This window comes from Leucoraja erinacea, chromosome 3, assembly GCF_028641065.1.
Source record: "Leucoraja erinacea ecotype New England chromosome 3, Leri_hhj_1, whole genome shotgun sequence".
Lineage (NCBI taxonomy): Eukaryota > Metazoa > Chordata > Chondrichthyes > Rajiformes > Rajidae > Leucoraja > Leucoraja erinaceus.
In genome coordinates, this window is record NC_073379.1 from 6424623 (window position 1) to 6446523 (window position 21901).

The following is a 21901-nucleotide window of genomic DNA, read 5'->3' on the forward strand; positions in this document are numbered from 1 at the left end:
ATATGGGGGTGATGGGTTGAGGAAGGATATTGGGTTGATGGGTTGAGGAAGAAGGATATGGAGGTGATGGATGGAGAAGGATATGGAGGTGATGGGTTGAGGAAGGATATGGGGGTGATGGGTGGGGAAGGATATGGGGGTGATGTAGGGGGAAGGATATGGAGGTGATGGGTTGAGGAAGGATATGGGGGTGATGGGTGGGGGAAGGATATGGGGTGATGGAGGGGGAAGGATATGGAGGTGATGGGTGGGGAAGGATATGGAGTTGAAGGGCGGGGAAGGATATGGGGGCGATGGAGGGGGAAGGATATGGGGAAGATGGGTGGGGAAGGATATTGGGTTGATGGGTTGAGGAAGGATATGGAGGTGATGGAGGGGAAGGATATGGGTGTGTCAGGGAGGAGCAGAGGAAGGCAACAAACAATGGTTGACTTCACAAAGGTAGCAATGCAAGGGCTTGGGGCCATAGTGGACTCCAGCATGCTTCTGAAGGATGGCCGTCCATCGGGTTCTGCCTCTCGCCACTCTGCCTCCTACTGCCGGCGTCGGAACCAGCTGCCGTGAGGCTGCTAAGAGTTGCTGGGCTGCGTTGCCTCCTGGGGACAGTGGGCCTGGTTGGCCGGGCCCACCTCTGGGTGGGTGGCACCCGGGGGCGACGGCTGCCCCGGCGGGTCGGCGGTGCAAGGCCTCTCCTCCTCCGTAGCAGCAGCAGGCGGCTGCAAATGGCCGACAAGCTCACGGCCCCCAGCGTCCATGGTGGCTTTGGCCGTCTGGGCTTCAGGCCCGAGACCGCCACCAGTTTTGCAGGCTCCGTCTTTTACGGTTCGGGCCGGACTCTTGGCCCCCTCGGGCTCCTCGACCGCTGGCAACACCCCGGCGGGCAAGCGAGTGGGCTGCAAGTTCTGGGAAACATCCTTGGTGTGTTCTGTCTTGCCCCAAAGAGTGGTCAGAGTGGTGCTGTCAGTGGGGGGAGAGGCAGCATTGTCCTGAGGGCCGGTCATCTGATGTAAGGCGCTCTTCACCACTGTACCCTGCTGCTCGGCTCTTTTAGACAAGCACACCTCCACCTTCGAAATACTTGGTCCCGACAGGAAAGCAATGTCAAGGGTTCCTTCCAGTGGCTTTAGACTCAGAATGGATCGCCCCTCCATCTTACACTCGTTCATTTGCCTGGTTATGCTCTCGGTCCCCGAACCCAACGGCGGCTTGGGCTTGTCTACGCAGAGCTGGCCCACTATCTTGGGACAGTCGGAAGGCGTGGGTCTCAGGTGGCAGTGGGCGCTGCAAGACGTGCCGGCCGGAGCGTTCTTCCTCTTGACGAACGAAGGCTCCTCGTTGCCCGCCGACAACAAAGGCTTCAGCTGAGCGCTGTGGAGAGCGGCGGCCATTTCCGGCGGGCCCTTCCCGCCGCTGCCTTCCCGGCAACACCTCATGCTGGGAGCCTTGGCCTCCAGCCTCTCGGAGCAGCGATGCGGCTCTTTGCCGTGCTTGCCCGCCCACTCCGGCCCGCCCTCCTTCCCGCAGAGGCTCTCCACCCTGCTGAGGCAGGGGCTGCCGGCACGTTTCTCGGCGCACGGCGCGCAGGCCCCGATCGGCGACGCCAGCGGGTGAGCGGGGCCGCTGGCGTTGGGCTCCGAGAGCAGCAGCAGCAGCGGGCCGCTGAGAGGGCTGCACTGCTGGCTGGGAGGCCGAGCTTTTAATTCATTGCACTTTCTGGCCTCCTCCGCCCCGTCCACGCCGACGGCGGCCACCTCCTCAGCCGCGTGGGCAGGGTCGTGTCCAGAGATGGCGCTCTGCTTCTGAAGGGATTCCCGCCGGACGTTCCAGTTGTTCTTTGTCTTGGCCGCGGCCGCCTCCCTCAGCTTCTCTTTCTCGGCCTCGTCCGCTGCCGCCGCTACCGCCACCGCCGACTCCTGCCTCCCCCCCGCCTTCCTGGCCGCCGGCCGCTTGAGGCAGCCCTGCTCCACCGGCCGTACTCTGGTGAGCGTGGGCATCTCGAAGGCGTTCTCATCCAGACTGTGTAGGCACAGGTCCCTCTGCAACGACTCCTTCCTCCCTCCCTCCTGCTGCTGCTGCTGCTGCTGCTGCTGCTTCTTGTCGCCCACGTAGGACGGTGACAGCTTCTCGGCCGACTGCACCCTCTTCAGCAACGGTGAGCGGGGGGGCTCGGCGCTCTTGGGCCGCACCATGTGCCGCAGGATGGTGGGCGGCGAGTGCATCTTGGCCGGGAAGGGCTGCGCCATCTTGCAGCCTCCCACCGAGTGGCCCAGCAACGGGGAGGGCGACCTCTGCGGAGAGGCGGGCTGAGGGGTGGGAGACGGAGTCCGCGCCAGGGGGGACAGGGGGATGTTGCCCGCTGACTTGCGCCTCCCCGACCTGTACCTCTGCCCGCTCAGCTTGGAGCTCAGTCCGTGGAGCGTGCTCGGCCGAATGTGTCCGGAGCCGGCGGGAGAATTCGGGGCGCTGGAGCTGGGGGAGCTGCTCTGAGATGAGTTGGTACCTGTTGTTGAAACACATTGCAGCAGTTAGTTTGAGTTTAGTTCAGAGATCACAGCGCGGGAACCTCCCCTTCGGCCCACCGACCAACGATCCCTGTGCATCACCACCACTCCACACACCCACCTGGGACAATTCTACATTTACACCAACCCTGGGCAGCACGCTGGCACAGCAGTAGAGTTGCTGCCTAATAGCCCTGTCCCACGGTACGAGTTCATTTCAAACTCGTGGTAAGCACGGAGAATGAACGTAGCGGGTACGTCGGAGCTCGGGGACGTCTCTTAGAGCTAACGGCAGGTACTCGGGAAGACTCGCTAACGGCAGGTAAGCTCGGGAAGACTCGTGAAGATTTTTCAACATGATGAAAAATGTCCACGAGAGCCCCGAGTACCGACGAGCGGCCATTACCGTAAATCTCCGAGTTTGAATCAGGGCAAACTCATGAGAACTCTTGGAATGAACTCGTACAGTGGGACAGGGGTTTTACAGCGCCAGAGACCCGGCTTCGATCCTGTCTACAAGTGCCGTCTGTACGGAGTTTGTACATTTTACCCCGTGACTGTGTGGGTTTTCTCCGAGATCTTTAGTTTCCATCCACACTACAAACATGTAGGTTGATTGGCCTGGTAAAATTGTACATTGTCCCTGGGATCGAACCCGTGTCTCTGGCGCTGCAAGTCCTGTAAGGCAGCAACTCAAACGCTATGCCACTGATTTATAATAACAAGGAAGTGATGTTGCCAGAGCTATAGGGTCCGGGCTATAGGGAGAGGTTCAGCAGGTTAGGACTCTTATTCCTTGCAGCGTAGGAGGCTGAGGGGTGGTCTTATAGAGGTGTAGAATGGGACGACAGATGGCGCAATGGGCTAAGTGTTCGGCTGGCGACCGGAAGGTAGCCGGTTCGAATCCCGCTTGGAGTGCATACTGTCGTTGTGTCCTTGGGGCAAGACACTTCACCCACCTTTGCCTGTGTGTAAATGTAATGTAATTATGTGAAGCACTTTGGGGTCAATGCAAGTTGACTGAAAATGTGCTATATAAATAAGATTATTATTATTATTATTATTATTATTATAAAATCATACGTGGAATAGATCAGGTAGATGCACAGTCTGTTGCCCAGAGTGGGGGAATCGAGGACATAGGCTTAAGGTGAAGGGGAAAAGATTTAATAGGGATCTGAGGGGTGACTTAGGGGTGATCTGGTGGGTGCATGGAACAAGCTGCTGGAGGAGGTAGTTGAGGCAGGGACTATCCCAATGTATAAGAAACAGTTAGACAGGTACACGGATAGGACAGGTTTGGAGGGATATGGACCAAACGCATGCAGGTGGGACATGTTGGCCGGTGTGGGCAAGTTGGGCCGAAGGGCCTGTTTCCACGCTGTGTCACTCTATGACTCTAACTGCAGACGCAGTTCCTTCTTACACACACACACAAACAGAATACTAACCAGACTGGAAGTCGGGGGCCGAGCGGAAGGACTGGGTTGGTGATCTTGGCGATAGACTGTGTGTGGGCGAGCCTGGCATACTGTCACTGGAAGAAAGCGAGCGGTTGAGTGAGGAGAAGCTTCGGCTGCTGTGCAGGATGACGGGCTGCTTGGCAAACCTTTTAAACAGTGATTTCCTCCTGTTCACAAATAAGAGAGGCAGACTGTTACATTTTGCAACCTTTGACCTTGCCATCAATTTTCACCATAATAATAATAATAATAATTTTATTTATAGAACACTTTAAAAACAAACATAGCTGCAACAAAGTGCTGTACATCACTAATCATTGACAAAAAAAGTTAATACACACCAAAAATAACAATCAAAAGAAATAGTAGGAAAAGACATGTAAAATAAAGAAACATCAAAAACACCACAAACAGAAGCAACGCCTCAGGCATGGTCAAAAGCCAGGGAGTACAAATGTGTTTTAACACTGGATTTGAAGATGGACAATGAGGGGGCCTGTCTGATGTGCAACGGCAGGGTGTTCCAGAGTGCCGGAGCAGCAACAGAGAAGGCTCTATCCCCTCTGAGCCTCCGACTAGACCTCGGAACCTCCAGGAGCAGCTGACCAGCTGACCTGAGGAACCGGGCAGGAGCGTATGGGTGGAGCAGCTCAGAGAGGTAAGGCGGGGCAAGCCCATTCAGAGATTTAAAAACAATAACATGGTAAACTTAAGCCCCTGTCCCACTGTACGAGGTAATTCACGAGTTCTCCCGAGTTTTCCCCGGATTCAAACTCTGAGAATGTGCGTAAGAGTTCGTGAATGTCTCGTAGCGGCTCGTAATGCTAATGGTAGGTACTCGCGACATCCGGTAATATGGAAGTTATAAACAAGTTACTTATTTCTACTTTTGCACCTTTGCATTCTGCATAAATACATTTATATCCTTGTATTAAACATAAACTAAAATGGTGTGTGTAAACTTGGCCTTAGCTAAAACATAGCTGGGAAGCAACAGTTTTGAGGGTGGCCAGCCGACAGAGGAAGAGATAGGAGGGGAAATGCAAAGACTGAACCCAGGTCAGAAGTTAATGGTGGCGAGACAGAGAATACTAGAATCAAAGACAGATTGATACAAGAGGAGTACAGCATGAAAGATAATGTAGCAGAGATAAGGCTGAAAAACTAATAAAGAGCTGCCTGTTTCTGTGGATCAGAGAGCAATTAGAGGACGGACAGGAGGTGTCGTCTCTTAATGTTCCAGCCGAATATTTGCAAATAAAGGCTTTCGTCTTCTTGAAGAATTCTCCATGTCTGTGTCACCTTATCCAACTTTGAGTCTTAAAACCACGACAGTAACTCGTGACATTTTATCATCCCAGCAAAAAATGTCCACGAGTAAAAAAATACTCGTGATGAAAAAAATTGTACTTCCAGATTCAGGTATAGGTTCGTCCCGGTTGTTATCGGGCAACTGAACCATCCTAGAACAATCTGCCCCACATGCGATTGAAGTCCTGCAAAACCTTCTGGTCTTCCCTTAAATCCCTGGAAGACTTTGACTCCAAGGCTGAGTGGGGCAGAGCCTGGAAAGATGCCAACACCAACATCGCAGACCCCACAGTGAAACCACCGGGTTTTGACCTCCGTGGCAGGCAATGGCTAACCCTGAACAGAATCCACACCCTCCACGCAAGAACAGCCCATCACCTGCACTAGTGGGGGATGACAGACAGCCCTGCTTGCGACTGCGGACGTCCAGACCAGACCATCCCACACATCGCGAATGACCGCCCACTGAGGCATTTCCCTGGGGGCATCAGAGCTATCCACCCAGTAACTGATGCTGTCCTGGCCTGGATGTCTACCCTTGACCTACAACGCGAGGCTGTGCACGCCTGACGCAAGAAGAAGAGGAAGACCATCCTACCACAACCAGAGAGCAGACCTGAACTACCCACCTCATTGGAGACCCTCTGGCTATCTTTGATTGGACTTTACTGACTTTACCTTGCACCAAACGTTATTCCCTTATCGTGTATCCATACAACGTAAAAGGCTCGGTTGTAATCATGTATTGCCTTTCCGCTGACTAGCACACAACAAATGTTTTTCACTGTACCTTGGTACACGGGACACGTGATCATTTCAAGTAGAGCTCTGGGCTGTAATGATGCTGGTTTACTCCACAATGTGCTGGGCAGCATGCTGGTGTACCAGTAGAGTTGCTGCCTTACAGCAGCAGAGACTCGGGTTCGATCCTGACTGTGGGTGCTGTCCGTATGGAGTTTGTACATTCTCCCCGTGACCTGCATGGGTTTTCTCTGGGTGCTCCGATTTCCTCCCACACTCAAGATTCAAGAGAGTTTATTGTCATGTGTCCCTGATAGGACAATGCAATTCTTACTTTGCTTCAGCACAACAGAACATAGTAGGCATGACTACAAAACAGATCAGTGTGTCCATATACCATTGTATAAATATATACACACATGAATAGACTGATAAAGTGCAAATAACATATAATGCGCTATTTTACTTCGGAGTCACGTGAGGAACTCGTGAAGAACCCCGCCAGGACGCATGCGTGTCATATCGCTTTCACGCTTGCGAAATGACAGGCGGGGTGGAGCGTTCCCCCGCAGCGGTAAGTTTGAAACCGCGACCTGCAGGTAAGTGATTTACTCTGTGGTAGTGTTTGTCCCCACGCTGTTTTTACACGGGGGGGGGGGGAAGCTGGACAAAATAGTGTCCACAAGTGCTGCGAGTGAAGCTGGCTGGGGAGGACCGCGAAGTTGCGGGAGCCAGCAGCAGCTGAAGGCACAAGCCCCGTAAGGGATCAGCTGTGCCGACTTTTGGTCCCGCGCCGGCCAGAACACCACGGCCGTGCGGGAGATTATTCAGAATGGGGCCGTCGACTTTTGACAAGTCGAAAACGGCAGGAGGCGGGGTGGAACGACGTTCCCCCGTAGCGACAATTTAAACCAGGACCTGCAGGTAAGAGCTGCGGTCTTTTTGTGTTTTCCCATGCTGATTACAGGTGGAGAAACCAACGGGCTGCGACAAAGCTGGTGGGCTAGCAGCGGCCAGCGGCACTTGAATCACCTATAATGGGATCAGCTGTGCCCGATGTCGCCTCCGCACCGGCCAGATCCACTCCGCGGCCGGGCGGTAAGGCAAGACAAAAAAACCATCAAAGTCGTGGACTCAGAGGAGTCCGACTTTGAGCAGCCGCGGGCGGCCAGCGACCGTGAGCGCTGGAGCCGGATGGAGCGGTGTGTGGAGCATTTGCTCCAACGTGACAGGCTCCGGGAGATGGAGTCGAGTCACTGTGGGCTCTATGTAAAACCCACAGCAGCACCTCTTGTAGGGCTGCACAGTGCTTCTCCCTCGTCAGAGGGGAGTACTGGGGGTCAGTTCTGGGCTGATCTTGAAGAGGGGTTTCCAGAACAGAAATCAAGTGTGCAGGCCGTGCAGGAACGTGAAAATCTACTGGACATGATGTCCAACTTCATACAGCCAGACCAGACTGGCCAAAACCTGGAGGACACCTGACACCGGGTAACTGTATATCCCGGAATGTTTCCTGTAGTAAATAATTGTATATGGAAACTCCTAAACAGCGGGGATAACAGCTTTCACCCGCACAGTGGATGAGAAGGACATGTCGCAGGACCAACAGGATGAACACATGGCCATAGACAGCACCCTTATGCACCCACCAGTAGAACAAGACCGACTGGTGAAAGCTCGAAGGTCCGGTACACCAAACATGAGTCTTTCTTAGGCCATGGCCCAGACCGGCCTTCTTGGAAGATACGCAAACCTCCAACATCAACCAAACCACAAACCCAGACACCGACGCCTCAACATCAACGAAGGATTTACAAAAATAAGTAAACCTGCCACTGGTAACTATGGAGGTAGGTGGGTCTGGTTCCCTACAAATTGCAGGGAGCATGGAGGTTGGGGGGGGGAGATTACTCTCCTTTCTGGATGCATGGAGTATGTTAACTACCGATACTTATATTTAAGCAGTATCCAGGGATATACAATAGAATTATACACAAGTACAGCCCTCCAGTTCAACATATACCGAACCGAATGTTCGTACTTTCCGGTAAAGAAAAACCAGAAGCGCAGGCTGAACTGGAGCGGCTTTACGCAAAAGGGGTAATTGAAAAATCCCAACACGAACCGCTAGAATTCATGTCCAATATCTTTACCAAAATCAAAAAAGATGGTGGTTGTCGCATCATCATAGATCTGACCAAATTGAATACATTTGTACAATATATTCATTTTAAAATGGAAACCTTTGTTACTGCTAAACAATTGATTTCCAAAGGTTACTTCATGGCTAGCATCGATTAAAAATTGCTTACTATTCAGTACCTATACGAGGTGACCACAGATGTTACTTAAAATTCAACTGGATGGGAGAGCTCTGGCAATATAGAGTGCTGCCAAATGGGTTAACATCAGCCCCCAGGCTGTTCACTACAATTTTGAAACCAGCCCTAGCGTTTCTACGGAAATTAAAACACATGGTCATGGCATATCTAGATGACATACTTATTGTGGGCAAAACTTTGGAATTGGCCAAGCAAACTGTAACAGCCACAAAACAGTCATTGAAAAACTGGGGTTTATTATCCATCCAGTTAAATCTAAATTAACGCCTTCCACTACTATGGACTATTTGGGGTTCACCATTGACTTAGTTCACATGTCGGTGACTTTGCCAAAGGGAAAGGCTATAGACTTAATAGAGGCTTGCAATAACCTCATTGACATCAGTAACCGCCCATCAGATTGGTAGCAAAAGTAATTGGCAAAATGGTGGCTGCTTTTCCAGCCACACAATTTGGACCTTTACATTACCAAAATTTACCGAGAGCAAAAATACAAGCACTCAAAATCATTGCTGGTCATTTTGACAGACCAATAAAGCTACCAATCAAAGCTATAATGGAACTAAAATGGTGGATAGATAACATTTGGCTTTGTTTCAATCCAATCATTATCAGCAACCCTTCTATGGTGCTACAAACTGATGCCAGTGCACTTGGTTGGGGTGCCACCAATTCCATCTCCAGCTGTGGAGGTAGATGGACTGTTCAGGAGGCATCATTATTACTAACACTGGGCATAAACTACCTGGAAATGTTGGGTGCATTCTATGGCCTAAAGTCATATTGTACTGGGTCATATCACCAGCATGTTAGACTACAGATTGACAATACCACCGTGGTAGCATATATCAACCACATGGGTGGAAACAAATCGACATCATGTGACAATCTGGCTAATACAATTTGGCAATGGTGTATCCAGAGAGATATTTGGATATCAGCTACTTACCTACCAGATAAATTAAATTTAGTGGCAGACACCAGGTCACGTAAATTTAATGAAAACACCGAATGGATGTTGAATAAAAAGTATTTGCTGATATTACAGCACGATATGGAACACCAGATATCGATCTATTCGCACCCAGGCTTAATCACCAGTTATCAAATTATGTTTCATGGGAACCAGACCCTGGGGCAGCGGCGACAGATGCATTTTCGCTGCATTGGGGGGAAATTGTTTATTTATGCATTCCCGTCTTTCTGCCTCATCAGTCGGGTATTAAGGAAAATACAGCAGGACTCTGCGTCTGGTATTTTAGTAGTACCCGATTAGCCTACTCAACCATGGTTCCCAGTGATAATGAACATGGTATTAGAACTATGTATCACCATCCTGAATAGACCAGACTTGTTGGTTCATCCCGTAACAAGGGATAGCCACCCATGCCATAACTATTTGAATTTATTAATTTGTAGAGTTTAAAAATACCTCTACTACAGCTGGGACTGACGGACCGAACAGTGAATATGATTTCGGCGGCCCAAAGACAGTCCACCAAAAACAGTATCTGGTCTATATCAGGAAGTGGGAGATGTATTGTAACAAAAACAGCATCACCTACAGAGATATGAACACCCCATCTGTGCTGGAATACCTGGCAGGCCTCCATTATGATGAGGGGCTCAGTTACAGTGCCATCAACTGCGCCAGAAGTGCCTTATCGACTTATCTATGGCAAGGAACAGAGCGTCACTCTGTTGGGACTCACCCACTGGTAACAAAACTTATGAGGGGAATTTTTAATACCAATCCCCCAAGAACCAGGTACTCCCAAATATGGGAAGTGAGTATTGTCCTGAAGACGCTCAGGAATTGGTCTCCAGCAACAGCTCTGTCCCTACATAGACTGACATTAAAAACAGTCATGCTAATGGCATTGGTCATGGCACAAAGGGTACAGTCATTACATAAATTAAGACTGGACAACATGACTTCTTCATCTGAAAACATTACGTTTCATATTAATGAATTAGTGAAACAGAACAGACAGGGATCAGCGGGCCTCAATATCGTGGCTAAATTTAGGTCTTACCTAACAGATGATCGTCTCTGTATAGTAAAACATTTGTCGTTATATATGGAGAAAACGAAAATCATCAGAGGCAATGAGAAGGCACTTTTAGTCAGCCTAAAGCAACCACACAAAAAAGTGTCGGTCCAGACCATCTCAAGATGGCTGAAACAGGTTCTAACACAGGCTGGGGTGGATACTAATATTTTAAATCTCATTCCACCAGGGCTGCAGCTACATCAGCAGCTATGCAGTTGGATGTACCAATGGACCAAATCCTCAAGGCAGCAGGATGGTCAGGGGAAAAAACACTCCAACTATTTTATCATAAACCAGTCATTAAACCTGGAACATTTGCAGAAACAATTTAAGTTCTGTAATTTAATTACCCCATAAATAGGGGCTATAATTTGCGTTAATTAATTCATGGATTTCAATGTCGGATCCATGTCTAAAATATTTTGACACAATTCCTCCTAGTCATTAAGGCGGATGTGATGCATGGACTCGTTTCCACGGCATGAAATCACAGAGCTTTGAAATCTTCACGTAGTCACTCACGTGACTCCGAAGTAAAACAGTGAGATTAAACGAGAACTTACCAGTTCGAAGTTTGATCATTATTTTATGAGGAGTACATTGAGGGAATACGTGTCCTCCGCTCCCACCCATGATCATATACTCAACTGGTATTTCTTTCTCTAATCTTACTATGTTTAAGTCATTACAGTTATCTGTGATTTCACACCGCTGCTTTGAAGACTGACACGCATGCATCCTGGCGGGGTTCTTCACGTTTTCCCTCAACGTACTCCTCACAAAATAATGATCAAACTTCGAACTGGTAAGTTCTCGTTTAATCTTACTATTAATGTTCAGAGTTTTGTTCGTGCCAAGTTTAATAGCCTGATGGCTGTGGGAAAGTAGCTATTCCTGAACCTGGTCACTGCAGTCTTCAGGCTCCTGTACCTTCTACCTGAAGGTAGCAGGGAGATGAGTGTGTGGCCAGGATGGTGTTGGTCCTTAATGATACTGCCAGCCTTTTTGATGCAGCGACTGCGATAAATCCCCTCGATGGAAGGAAGGTCAGAGCCGATGATGGACTGGGCAGTGTTTACTACTTTTTGTAGTCTTTTCCTCTCCAGGGCGCTGAAAAGTGAAGAAAGCAAATGGCACGTTGGCCTTTATAACAAGAGGAATTGAATATAGGAGCAAAGAGGTCCTTCTACAGTTGTGCAGCGGCCTAGTGAGACCACACCTGGAGTATTGTGTGCAGTTTTGGTCCCCTAATTTGGGGAAGGATATTCTTGCTATTGAGGGAGTGCAGTGTAGGTTTACAAGGTTAATTCCCAGGATTGCGGGACTGTCATATGGTGAGAGAATGGTGAGAGAATGGAGCGGCTGGGCTTGTACACTCTGGAGTTTAAAAGGATGAGAGAGGATCTTAATGAAACATATAAGATTATTAAGGGTTTGGACACGCCAGAGGCAGGAAACATGTTCCCGATGTTGGGTGAGTCCAGAACCAGGGGCCACAAAAATAAGGGGTAAGCCATTTAGAACGGAGACGAGGAAACACTTTTTCTCACAGTGAGTTGTGAGTTTGTGGAATTCTCTGCCTCAGAGGGCGGTGGAGGCCGGTTCTCTGGATACTTTCAAGAGAGAGCTAGATAGGGCTCTTGAAGATAGCGGAGTCAGGGGATATGGGGAGAAGGCAGGAATGGGGTACTGATTGTGGACGATCAGCCATGATCACATTGAATGGCGGTGCTGGCTCGAAGGGCCGAATGGCCTAATCCTGCACCTATTGTCTATTCCTTCTCTCCAGAGTTGCTGCCTGTCCCGCTGAGTTACTCCAGCATTTTGTGTGTAGCATCTGTAGGTCTTTGTTTCTAATCATTCATATGGTGGCGTATACGAGGAATGGCATTTGTTGCTGCAACAATTACCTTTCTTGACCTTCCTTCTTTTTGTTTTTCTTACTCCGTCTCATCATTCGGCTCCTATAGCTGGGTCTCCTTGCTGGGCCAGTTCGGATTGACGTGTTCTCAAAGGAGGTGGTCGTGATGGCGACCTTGTTGCCACTCTGTGGTCATGGTGAGAAAGAACAGGATCATTACCAGTCTGACGGAGTGCACGTGTTTCACAGCGAATCTCAAACGTCCGAATCACGCACTGTAATGCTAGCCAAGATTTTAAAATAACATAAATTGCACCCTCACAGTGATTTATAACGCAGTATCGGACGGCACGGTGGCACAGCAGTAGAGTTGCAGCCTTACAGCGCTTACATTCACCCCGTGACCTGCGTGGGTTTTCTCCGAGACCTTCGGTTTCTTCCCACATTCCAACGACGAACAGGTTTGTAGGTGAATTGGCTTGGTATAAGTGTTAAATTGTCCCTAGCGTGTAGGATAGTGTTGACGTGCGGGGATCGCTGGTCGGTGTGGACTCGGTGGGCCGAAGGTATTGGGGGTTCAGTATTGGGGGTTCAGTATTGATGTGGATAGAGAACTGGCTGGCAAACAGGAAGCAAAGAGTAGGAGTAAACGGGTCCTTTTTCACAATGGCAGGCAGTGACTAATGGGGTACCGCAAGGCTCAGTGCTGGGACCCCAGCTATTTACAATATATATTAATGATCTGGATGAGGGAATTGAAGGCAATATCTCCAAGTTTGTGGATGACACTAAGCTGGGGGGCAGTGTTAGCTGTGAGGAGGATGCTAGGAGACTGCACGGTGACTTGGATAGGCTGGGTGAGTGGGCAAATGTTTGGCAGATGCAGTATAATGTGGATAAATGTGAGGTTATCCATTTTGGTGGCAAAAACGGGAAAGCAGACTATTATCTAAATGGTGGCAGATTGGGAAAGGGGGAGGTGCAGCGAGACCTGGGTGTCATGGTACACCAGTCATTGAAGGTAGGCATGCTGGTGCAGCAGGCAGTAAAGAAAGCGAATGGTATGTTAGCTTTCATTGCAAAAGGATTTGAGTATAGGAGCAGGGAGGTTCTACTGCAGTTGTACAGGGTCTTGGTGAGACCACACCTGGAGTATTGCGTACAGTTTTGGTCTCCAAATCTGAGGAAGGACATTATTGCCATAGAGGGAGTGCAGAAAAGGTTCACCAGACTGATTCCTGGGATGTCAGGACGGACTGTCTTATGAAGAAAGACTGGATAGACTTGGTTTATACTCTCTAGAATTTAGGAGATTGAGAGGGGATCTTATAGAAACTTACAAAATTCTTAAGGGGTTGGACAGGCTAGATGCAGGAAGATTGTTCCCGATGTTGGGGAAGTCCAGGACAAGGGGTCACAGCTTAAGGATAAGGGGGGAAATCCTTTAAAACCGAGATGAGAAGAACTTTTTTTCACACAGAGAGTGGTGAATCTCTGGAACTCTCTGCCACAGAGGGTAGTTGAGGCCAGTTCATTGGCTATATTTAAGAGGGAGTTAGATGTGGCCTTTCTGGCTAAGGGGATCAGGGGGGTATGGAGAGAAGGCAGGTACGGGATACTGAGTTGGATGATCAGCCATGATCATATTGAATAGCGGTGCAGGCTCGAAGGGCCGAATGGCCTACTCCTGCACCTAATTTCTATGTTTCTATGTATCTCTAAACTAAACTGAACTAAAATTATATCGTTGCTAATAAAAAAATATTCTATCACTTTCAGGCAAAGCACCCAAGAACCATCATAAAAGACAAGGGAACAGAGAAAGGCCTGGATAGAATGGATGTGGAGAGGAACCATTGCTTCAGGAAGAAGTTGAGGAGGAATTTCTTCAGTCAAAGGGTGAATCTGTGGAATTGATTGTCACAGAAGGCTGTGGATGTCGTCAATGGATATTTTCAGGGCAGAGATAGATTCTTGATTAGTACGGGTGTCAGGGGTTATGGGGAGAAGGCAGGAGGATGGGGCTAGGAGGGGAGAGATAGATCAGCCATGATTTATAGGTTTATTGGCCAAGTATTCACAAACAAGGAATTTGCCTTGGTGCTCCGCCCGCAAGTGACAACATGACCTACAGTGCGAGTTAAGAATGACACATGAATGGCGGAGTAGACTTGATGGGCCAAATGGCCTAATTCTGATCCTATCACGTGAAAAATTAGCTACCTAAGGTAAGACACACAATGTTGGAGTAACAGTGCAGCGTGCCTGGAGATCATGGATAGTTGACATTTGGGTCAGGACCCTTCTTCAAACTGATTGTAGGGGTGGGGGAAAGAAAGGTAGAACCGTGAAGGGCAGAATAAAGCATTAATACAGGTGAGGGGGAGGGGGGAGAGGGGTTAATAGGTTATTGGACAATGGCTGAAGAAGGTTTCTGACTTAACATGATGTCTGACCATTCCTTCCACATACAGTATAACCTCTGAATGACAACACAGTGCCTCAGCTGGTAGAGCCACTACCTCACAGAGCCAGAGACCCCGGTTCGATCCGGACCGCGTGGGTTTCCTCCGGGTGCTCCGGTTTCCTCCCACATCCCAAAAACGAGCAAGTCTGTAGATTAATTGGCCTTTGTAAATTGCCCTTAATGTGTGGGAAAAAGTGGGATAGCATAGAATTGTGTGAAATGGGTGATCAAAGGTCGGCAGGGACTCGGTGGGCCGAAGGGCCTGTTAGTTTCCCTGCTATATCTCATGGGATTGAACAAATATTCTGCCTGACCTGCTGTGTTCCTCCAGCATTTTGTGTTTTGATCAAGATTCTAGCAAGTGCAGTTTCATTTGCCTCTGCTCTCTGTGGGCGTGGGCAGGTGCTATAGACCTGCACGGGAAGGTAGACGCTCCCGACCCCATGGGGTTCGTCAGCCTGGGAAGGCAGTCCATCTAGGAGACGGAACACTGATTTAAAACCTCCACTGCCTTGTGGCCATATCCAGTCATGGTAAAGGATCCAGGAATAAACCTCAAGAAAATCCGGAGTTGGAACTTCTTCCCTATAATACGATGACCAAAATAAGCACAGTACAATGTGACCTCATCAACGTCTTGTACCACTACAGCATGACTTCTATACTCAATACTCTGAATGATGAAGGCCAATGTGATCAAGTTGGGCCCAACTTAGTATTTACACAGTACATATTCTGTCACGCTGCTGTAGGTAAGAGTTTCATTGGTCTGTTTGGGACAATAAAACAATTCTCTACATTTTTTTAAAAAACCTTGTTTAGAGATACTGCGCGAAAGCACGCCCTTCGCCCATCGAGTCCGCACCCCACCGGCAAACCCCGCACATGAACACCACCCTACACACACTAGGGACAATTAACACATACACCTAGCCAATTAACCTACAAACCTGTACGTCTTTGAGGCGTAGGAGGATACCAGTGATCTCGGAGAAAACCCACACAGGTCACAGGGAGAAAGTACAATCTCCATACAGACAGCGCCCGTAGTCGGGATCGAACCCGGGTCGCCGGTGCTGTAAGGCAGCAGCTCTACGACTGCGCCACCGCGATTGCCCGGTGAAACGCGATACATAGTATGGTAACGTTTGATACCTTGACAAGTAGTTCCACCACTTCAGTGTGTACCAGGCCGAGGACTGGCTCGCTATTCACGTGTGTTATGAGATCGCCGGCCTTCAACCCTGCCACATAAGCCGCACTCCCTTCTTCCACGTTCTGGCAACGGAAAATAACAATTAAATCAATCGTTACATGCCTTGGATAGATGATGTGGAGAGGAAGTTTCCACTAGTGGGAGAGTCTAGAGGTCATAGCCTCAGTATAAAAGAATGTTCCTTTAGGAAGGAGATGAGGAGGAATTTCTTCAGTCAAGGGGTGGTGAATCTGTGGAATTGATTGCCACAGAAGGCCATGGATGCAGTCAATGGATATTTTTAGGGCAGAGATAGATAGATAGTACGGGTGTCAGGGGTTATGGGGCTAAGGCAGGAAAATGGGGTTAGGAGGGAGGGATAGATCAGCCATGTTTGAATGGCGGAGTAGACTTGATGGGTCGAATGGATTTAAGAGAGAGTTAGATAGAGCTCTAGGGCCTCCTCCTGCACCTATTTTCTATGTTTCTATGAATGGCCTAGTTCGACTCCTATCAGTTATGGCCTTTGTCTGAGCAGTTACGTTCATTCCAGTGATGGAGGGTGAGGTACAGACTTACCCAGACAATGTGATGGACCGTGTACACATCGCTGTCACCCATGTACACTCGGATGGCGCGCAGCGTGAAACCGTACTTCTTTCCCGAGCTGTAGATGATTATGGGCGGCTTTGGACTTCCGGAGCTGGTGGACGAGTCCCGGCTGGGAGATGAATCTCTCGACGAAGGGTCAGATGAGAGTGAATGTGGGGAGATCGGACTCGCCAACGGAGACACACCGTACACATCTGAAATAAGTAAGAGCAAACCTTTCTACAGCTATGGATTTTCATGTGTTTTCTTTGTTTCATGTAGTGTGTTTTATGTTTTTTTATGACTATCGGCAGATCAATTTCCCTCCTGCGAATAAATAACCTCTGAGTGTATCGTATCGTATGAACTGCTGAGAGAACACAGCTGGAAGAGTTTAAGGGTAGGAAGGAACTGCAGATGCTGGTTTACACTGAAGATAGACACAAAATGCTGAAGTAACTCAGCGGGGCAGGCCGCTTCTGTGGAGAAAAGGAATAGGTGACGTTTCGGGTAGTTGTACAGTTGCAGTTGTACAGAGCCCTAGTAAGACCACACCTGGAGTATTGTGTGCAGTTTTGGTCCCCTAATTTGCTATTGAGGGAGTGCAGCGTAGGTTTGCAAGATTAATTCCCGGGATGGCGGGACTGTCGTATGTTGAGAGAATGGAGCAGCTGGGCTTGTATACTCTGGCGTTTAGAAGAATGAAAGGGGATCTCATTGAAACATATAAGATTGTTAAGGGCTTGGACACGCTAGAGGCAGGAAACATGTTCCCGATGTTGGGGGAGTCCAGAACCAGGGGCCACAGTTTAAGAATAAGGAGTAAGCCATTTAGAACGGAGATGAGGAAACACTTCTTTTCACAGAGAGTGGTGAGTCTGTGGAATTCTCTGCCTCGGAGGGCGGTGGAGGCAGGTTCTCTGGATGCTTTAAAGAAAGAGCTAGATAGAGCTCTTAAAAATAGCGGAATCAGGGGATATGGGGAGAAGGCAGGAACGGGGCACTGATTGCGGATGATCAGCCATGATCACATTGAATGGCGGTGCTGGCTCGAAGGGCCGAATGGCCTACTCCTGCACCTATTGTCTATTGCCTATTGAGACCCTTCTTCAGACCGATTGAAGAAAATTGTAAATTATCCCCAGTGTGTGTAGGATAGTGTTAATGTGCGGGGATCGCTGGTCGGCGCGGACTCGTTGGGCCGAATGGGCCTGTTTCCCCGCTGTATCTCTAACCTAAACTAAACATTTGGACAGGTACATGGATAGGAGAGGTTTAGAGGGTTCTGAATCAAATGCGGACAGGTGGGACCAGCATAGATGGGGCATTTCACTTGGCATGGGCAAGTTGGGCTGAAGCGCTTTGTTCTCTGCTCTAGGACTCTGTGATCTTAACAGCAACCTCTGGTGACCTTGCCCGCCCCACCCAAGGTTTCCATGAGGTCACCGGAGGTTTTGGTCACTCTCCCTAATGGTCGAAAGTGGTTTCCGCGGTGGTCGAGGCTTCATCTAGGTTGCTGCTATTTTTTCATCATGATTAAAACCGGCCTCGACTAAAAATACATTTGTTTTAAAAATCGATAATTTTTTAGTCGCAGGTCTAATCGAAACCGGTTGCGATGCTAGTCAAAGGTAGTCAAGGGAGGTCGAAGGAGGTTTTCTTCATAGTCAAGGAAGGTTTTCAACATATGTGTGGGAGGTGATAGGAGTTTGCAGGTCACCTCGACCTTGATTTTTTTTTGGGTGACGGGCAAGGTCACCAGAGGTTGCTGTTTAGGTCTCCTAAGTGGGACAGGCCCTTAAGTATACGAGACAAATGGTTGGAACAGGTTCTGCCTTTTTTGCAACAATTCCCAGCAGGGATTGAGTTTTATTCTTTTCTGCAAGGTTTGATTTATAGTTATTTAAATAAACCCAGAAGCGTATTAACTGCACACACAAAACATGAGGAGTTGTTCATTGCTCATGCTGTGCAAAGCTCTGCAAAAATATATAGCAGTTCCAGTCAAAAAATATTACACACATCTTCAGATCTTAATCCCTTAAACCCCTGTCGCACGGTGCGAGTCCACCCACCAGTAATCTCGAGTTTAAAACAAATCAAACTCGTGGTAATCACGTAGAATTAACGTCGCGGGAACGTCGGAACTCGTGGACGTAACTTAGCGACTGTTAACGCTAACGGCAGGTACACGGGAAACTTGTTAACTCATGAAAATCTTTTAACGCGATGAATGATTTCCACGAGTCAAATTTACTCTTGAAGTGAAAATTTTAAACTTTTAAACTCGTTGTAAGAAGGTAGTAGCCCGTGAGTTTACCGTAGTGACTCGTGAGTCTACCGTGGGTTTGGCCTGAGTGCCAGAAGTGAATTGTTGAAGATTAGTCATCTCCGGAGAACTTGGATAGGTGACGTTTCATGTCGGGACTCTTCTTCAAACATTGGTCCCTTCTTTCACCCGAAACGTCACCTGTCCATGTTCTCCACAGATACTGCCTGACACGTTGAATTATTCCAGCACTTTGGTTTTTTTTGCATAAACCAGCTTCTGTAGTTCCTTGTGTTCCAAAATGTAATGCTTTATAAATGTCCATAGATGCTGCCTGTCCCGCGGAGTTACTCCAGCACTTTGCGTCTGTGTCCCTGGAGACCTCGTTTTAGGTATGTTGCAAAACCTACCTGAATCGTCTTTGAGAATCTACCCCAGGCCGTGTGCGCGATTTTGGCGCTGTTTAGAGGGGGCGGGTTTAAAATGTGATTTTTACTAGGCTGTTGCAATCGAAAATGTTCAGCCTAGTAAATCATTAACGAAAAATCGCTGAACGACCCCGTCGCAAAAGGTATTATTAGTTTTTATGGCCTTGTATAATAGTTATAATAGTTTAAAAATCACTCTCTAAACCCGCGACCTCTCGCAGCCCCAGGGTTTTATAAAGCAAACAATTAAAGGTATGTACCTTATTTTTACATTAAAAGGGGCTTCTTAAGACCCCTTTATACAAAGTTTACTATAGCGAGTAGCTCATTTTGGGCTCTTTATATCCCGCAGTATTTTTCTGGGCATTTGAGGGCACAAATCCAGCGCAATATGAACGTTCTAAACCAGCGCGTTCACAGGAACCCACTAGAAAGCCGATTTAAAATGGACTTTAATTTACAGCAATTGAACACTAAATTCCTTCCATTTGGCCTATAAATTAATGTAAATGAGATTTAAAAATCATGTTTTATTGTGAATTATTTGTGAATATTATTTGGACACTTAGGCTATTTGAAAATGTTAATCATTTATTAAGAAATGGATAGATGTTTAGATCTAGTAATTGAAGTTTGAAATTTGCTACACTTGGGTAACTAACTAATTATATGCTTTAATTTCAGGTCATCCAAGTAAGATTATTTTATATTTGTTTCAGAATGGTTCAATCTATGATAACTGAAAATTTCATTCAGTTCTCTTAATTTTTAAGAAGGTTATGGGCTTTTGACTGTCCATGATCACAGCTTTTTTGTTATGTCCATAGAAAATCAATAGGGAACAAGATGCTAATTTCCGAGTATGAAAATGGCCATAACTTTTTTTATTACTTGAGATATGAAAGTGAATTAGGTGTCAAATTAAACTTATTTTTATGCTTTATCTGATGGGATAAATTGCAGACTTGATTTTTTAAATCTCAAAATTTTGTAACATTGCTACTGGTTTCCCACGCTATGTGACGTATACCGTGCATACATTGCCAACTGTTGTTCTGGCAGCAGCAACATAATCTCCCGGTTAGTACACTCAGCATTGCTGAGGCCTAATTTTTGTAGAGACAAGAAACTGCAGATGCTGGAATCATGATCATAAAACACACACAAAGTGTTGGAGGAACTCACACAGCGCTGGAGTAACTCAGCGGGACAGGCAGCATCAGCGGAGGGAATGGACCCACGTAGATTCGGCTTGAAAAGAATAGACCCAATCCGAAACGTTGCCTATCCATTCCCTCCACAGATGCTGCCTGGCCCGCTGGCTTACTTTGACACTTTGTGAGTTCATGTCATAGGAGCAGAATTAGGCCATTCGGCCCATCGAGTTGCTCCAACACTTTGTGTTTCACTCAACATGCCAGCATCTGTGGTCCCCCATGTCTCCATTTGACAGCTGGAAGAACTCAGCGGGTCATGGAGTCTGAAGGAGGACCCTGACCTGAAACCTCGCCTGCCCGTTTCCTTCCACCGATTTCATGTAGTCACTTTTCGATAAAACCCCACCGCCCCAGTTATTCCAAGTCCATTTAATTCCCCGTGTCTCCATTTCATTCATTAAGTCGCCGGTACTGTCACAACGTTCGTTTTCGATCAATACAACGGAACAGTCTGAAGAAGGGCGATGATAGACACAAATCGCCTTTTAACCGGAACTCGAAAGAGGGAGCACATTACGCCAATTTTGGCCTCCCTTCACTGGCTTCCAGTGCACTTTCGAGTTCATTTTAAAATTATTTTATTTGTTTTTAAATCATTGAATGGCCTCGCCCCGCCTTACCTCTCTGAGCTGCTCCACCTATATGCTCCTACCAGCTGCTCCTTGAGGTACCAAGGTCTAAGCGGAAGCTCAGAGGGGATAGAGCCTTTTCTGTTGCTGCACCGGCACTCTGGAACACCTTGCCGCTGCAGATCAGACAGGCCCCTTCACTGTCCATCTTTAAATCCTCCCTAAAAACTCACTTTTATTCACTGGCTTTCGACACTGGCTGAGACATTGTTCCTGTTTTAGTGCTTTTAATGTCTTTTAATTTTTTACTGTTTTTATAGTCCTGTCGTCAATGGTTTTAGTAGTTTGTAATAACTTTTTGTTGATTTCCCATGTACAGCACTTTGTGGTAACTGATGTTGTCTAAAAGCGCTTTATAAATAAAGTTATTATTATTATTATTATAAAGCTGGAGTAACTAACTCAGCGGGACAGGCAGCATCTCTGGAGAAAAGGAATGGGTGATGTTTCTGGTCGAGACTCTTCGACAGAGTGGTAAGGGAAACGAGAGATATAGATGATGATATATTGTAGAGAGATAAAGAACAATGAATGCAAAAATGTTACGATGATAAAGGAAACAGACCATTGTTCGCTGTTCGTTTGGTGAAAACGAGCAGCTGGTGCGACTTGGGTGGGGGAGGGATAGACAGAGAGGGAATGCCGGGGCTACTTGAAGTTAGAGAAATCAATATTCATACCACTGAGCTGTAAACTGCCCAAGCGAAATATGAAATGCTGTTCCTCCAGTTTGCGTTTAGCCTCACTCTGACTGGAGGAGACCTCGGAGGAGACCACACCTGGAGTATTGCGCACAGTTTTGGTCTCCTAATCTGAGGAAAGACATTCTTGC

At 47.8% G+C, this 21901-nt stretch overlaps 1 protein-coding gene across 10 annotated transcripts in view; it reads right to left on the bottom strand.

Annotated features, from left to right (window-relative positions):
• Positions 1-285: 285 nt before the first annotated feature.
• Positions 286-21901, bottom strand: part of LOC129695115 (microtubule-associated serine/threonine-protein kinase 4-like) — a 462908-nt gene continuing 441292 nt past the window's right edge. For 6 of the 10 annotated variants that reach the window (XM_055631890.1, XM_055631879.1, XM_055631929.1 and 3 more), the window contains 5 exons: positions 16515-16741; positions 15896-16018; positions 12323-12459; positions 3953-4131; positions 287-2500 (listed from right to left, as the gene is read on the bottom strand). In XM_055631890.1, the coding sequence (XP_055487865.1) occupies positions 570-2500; positions 3953-4131; positions 12323-12459; positions 15896-16018; positions 16515-16741 (2597 nt within the window). In that variant the 3' untranslated portion in view covers positions 287-569. Of the gene's footprint in view, positions 2501-3952; positions 4132-12322; positions 12460-15895; positions 16019-16514; positions 16742-21901 lie in introns of all 10 variants that reach the window. The other 4 variants (XM_055631871.1, XM_055631863.1, XM_055631920.1 and 1 more) reach the window with 2 other exon arrangements.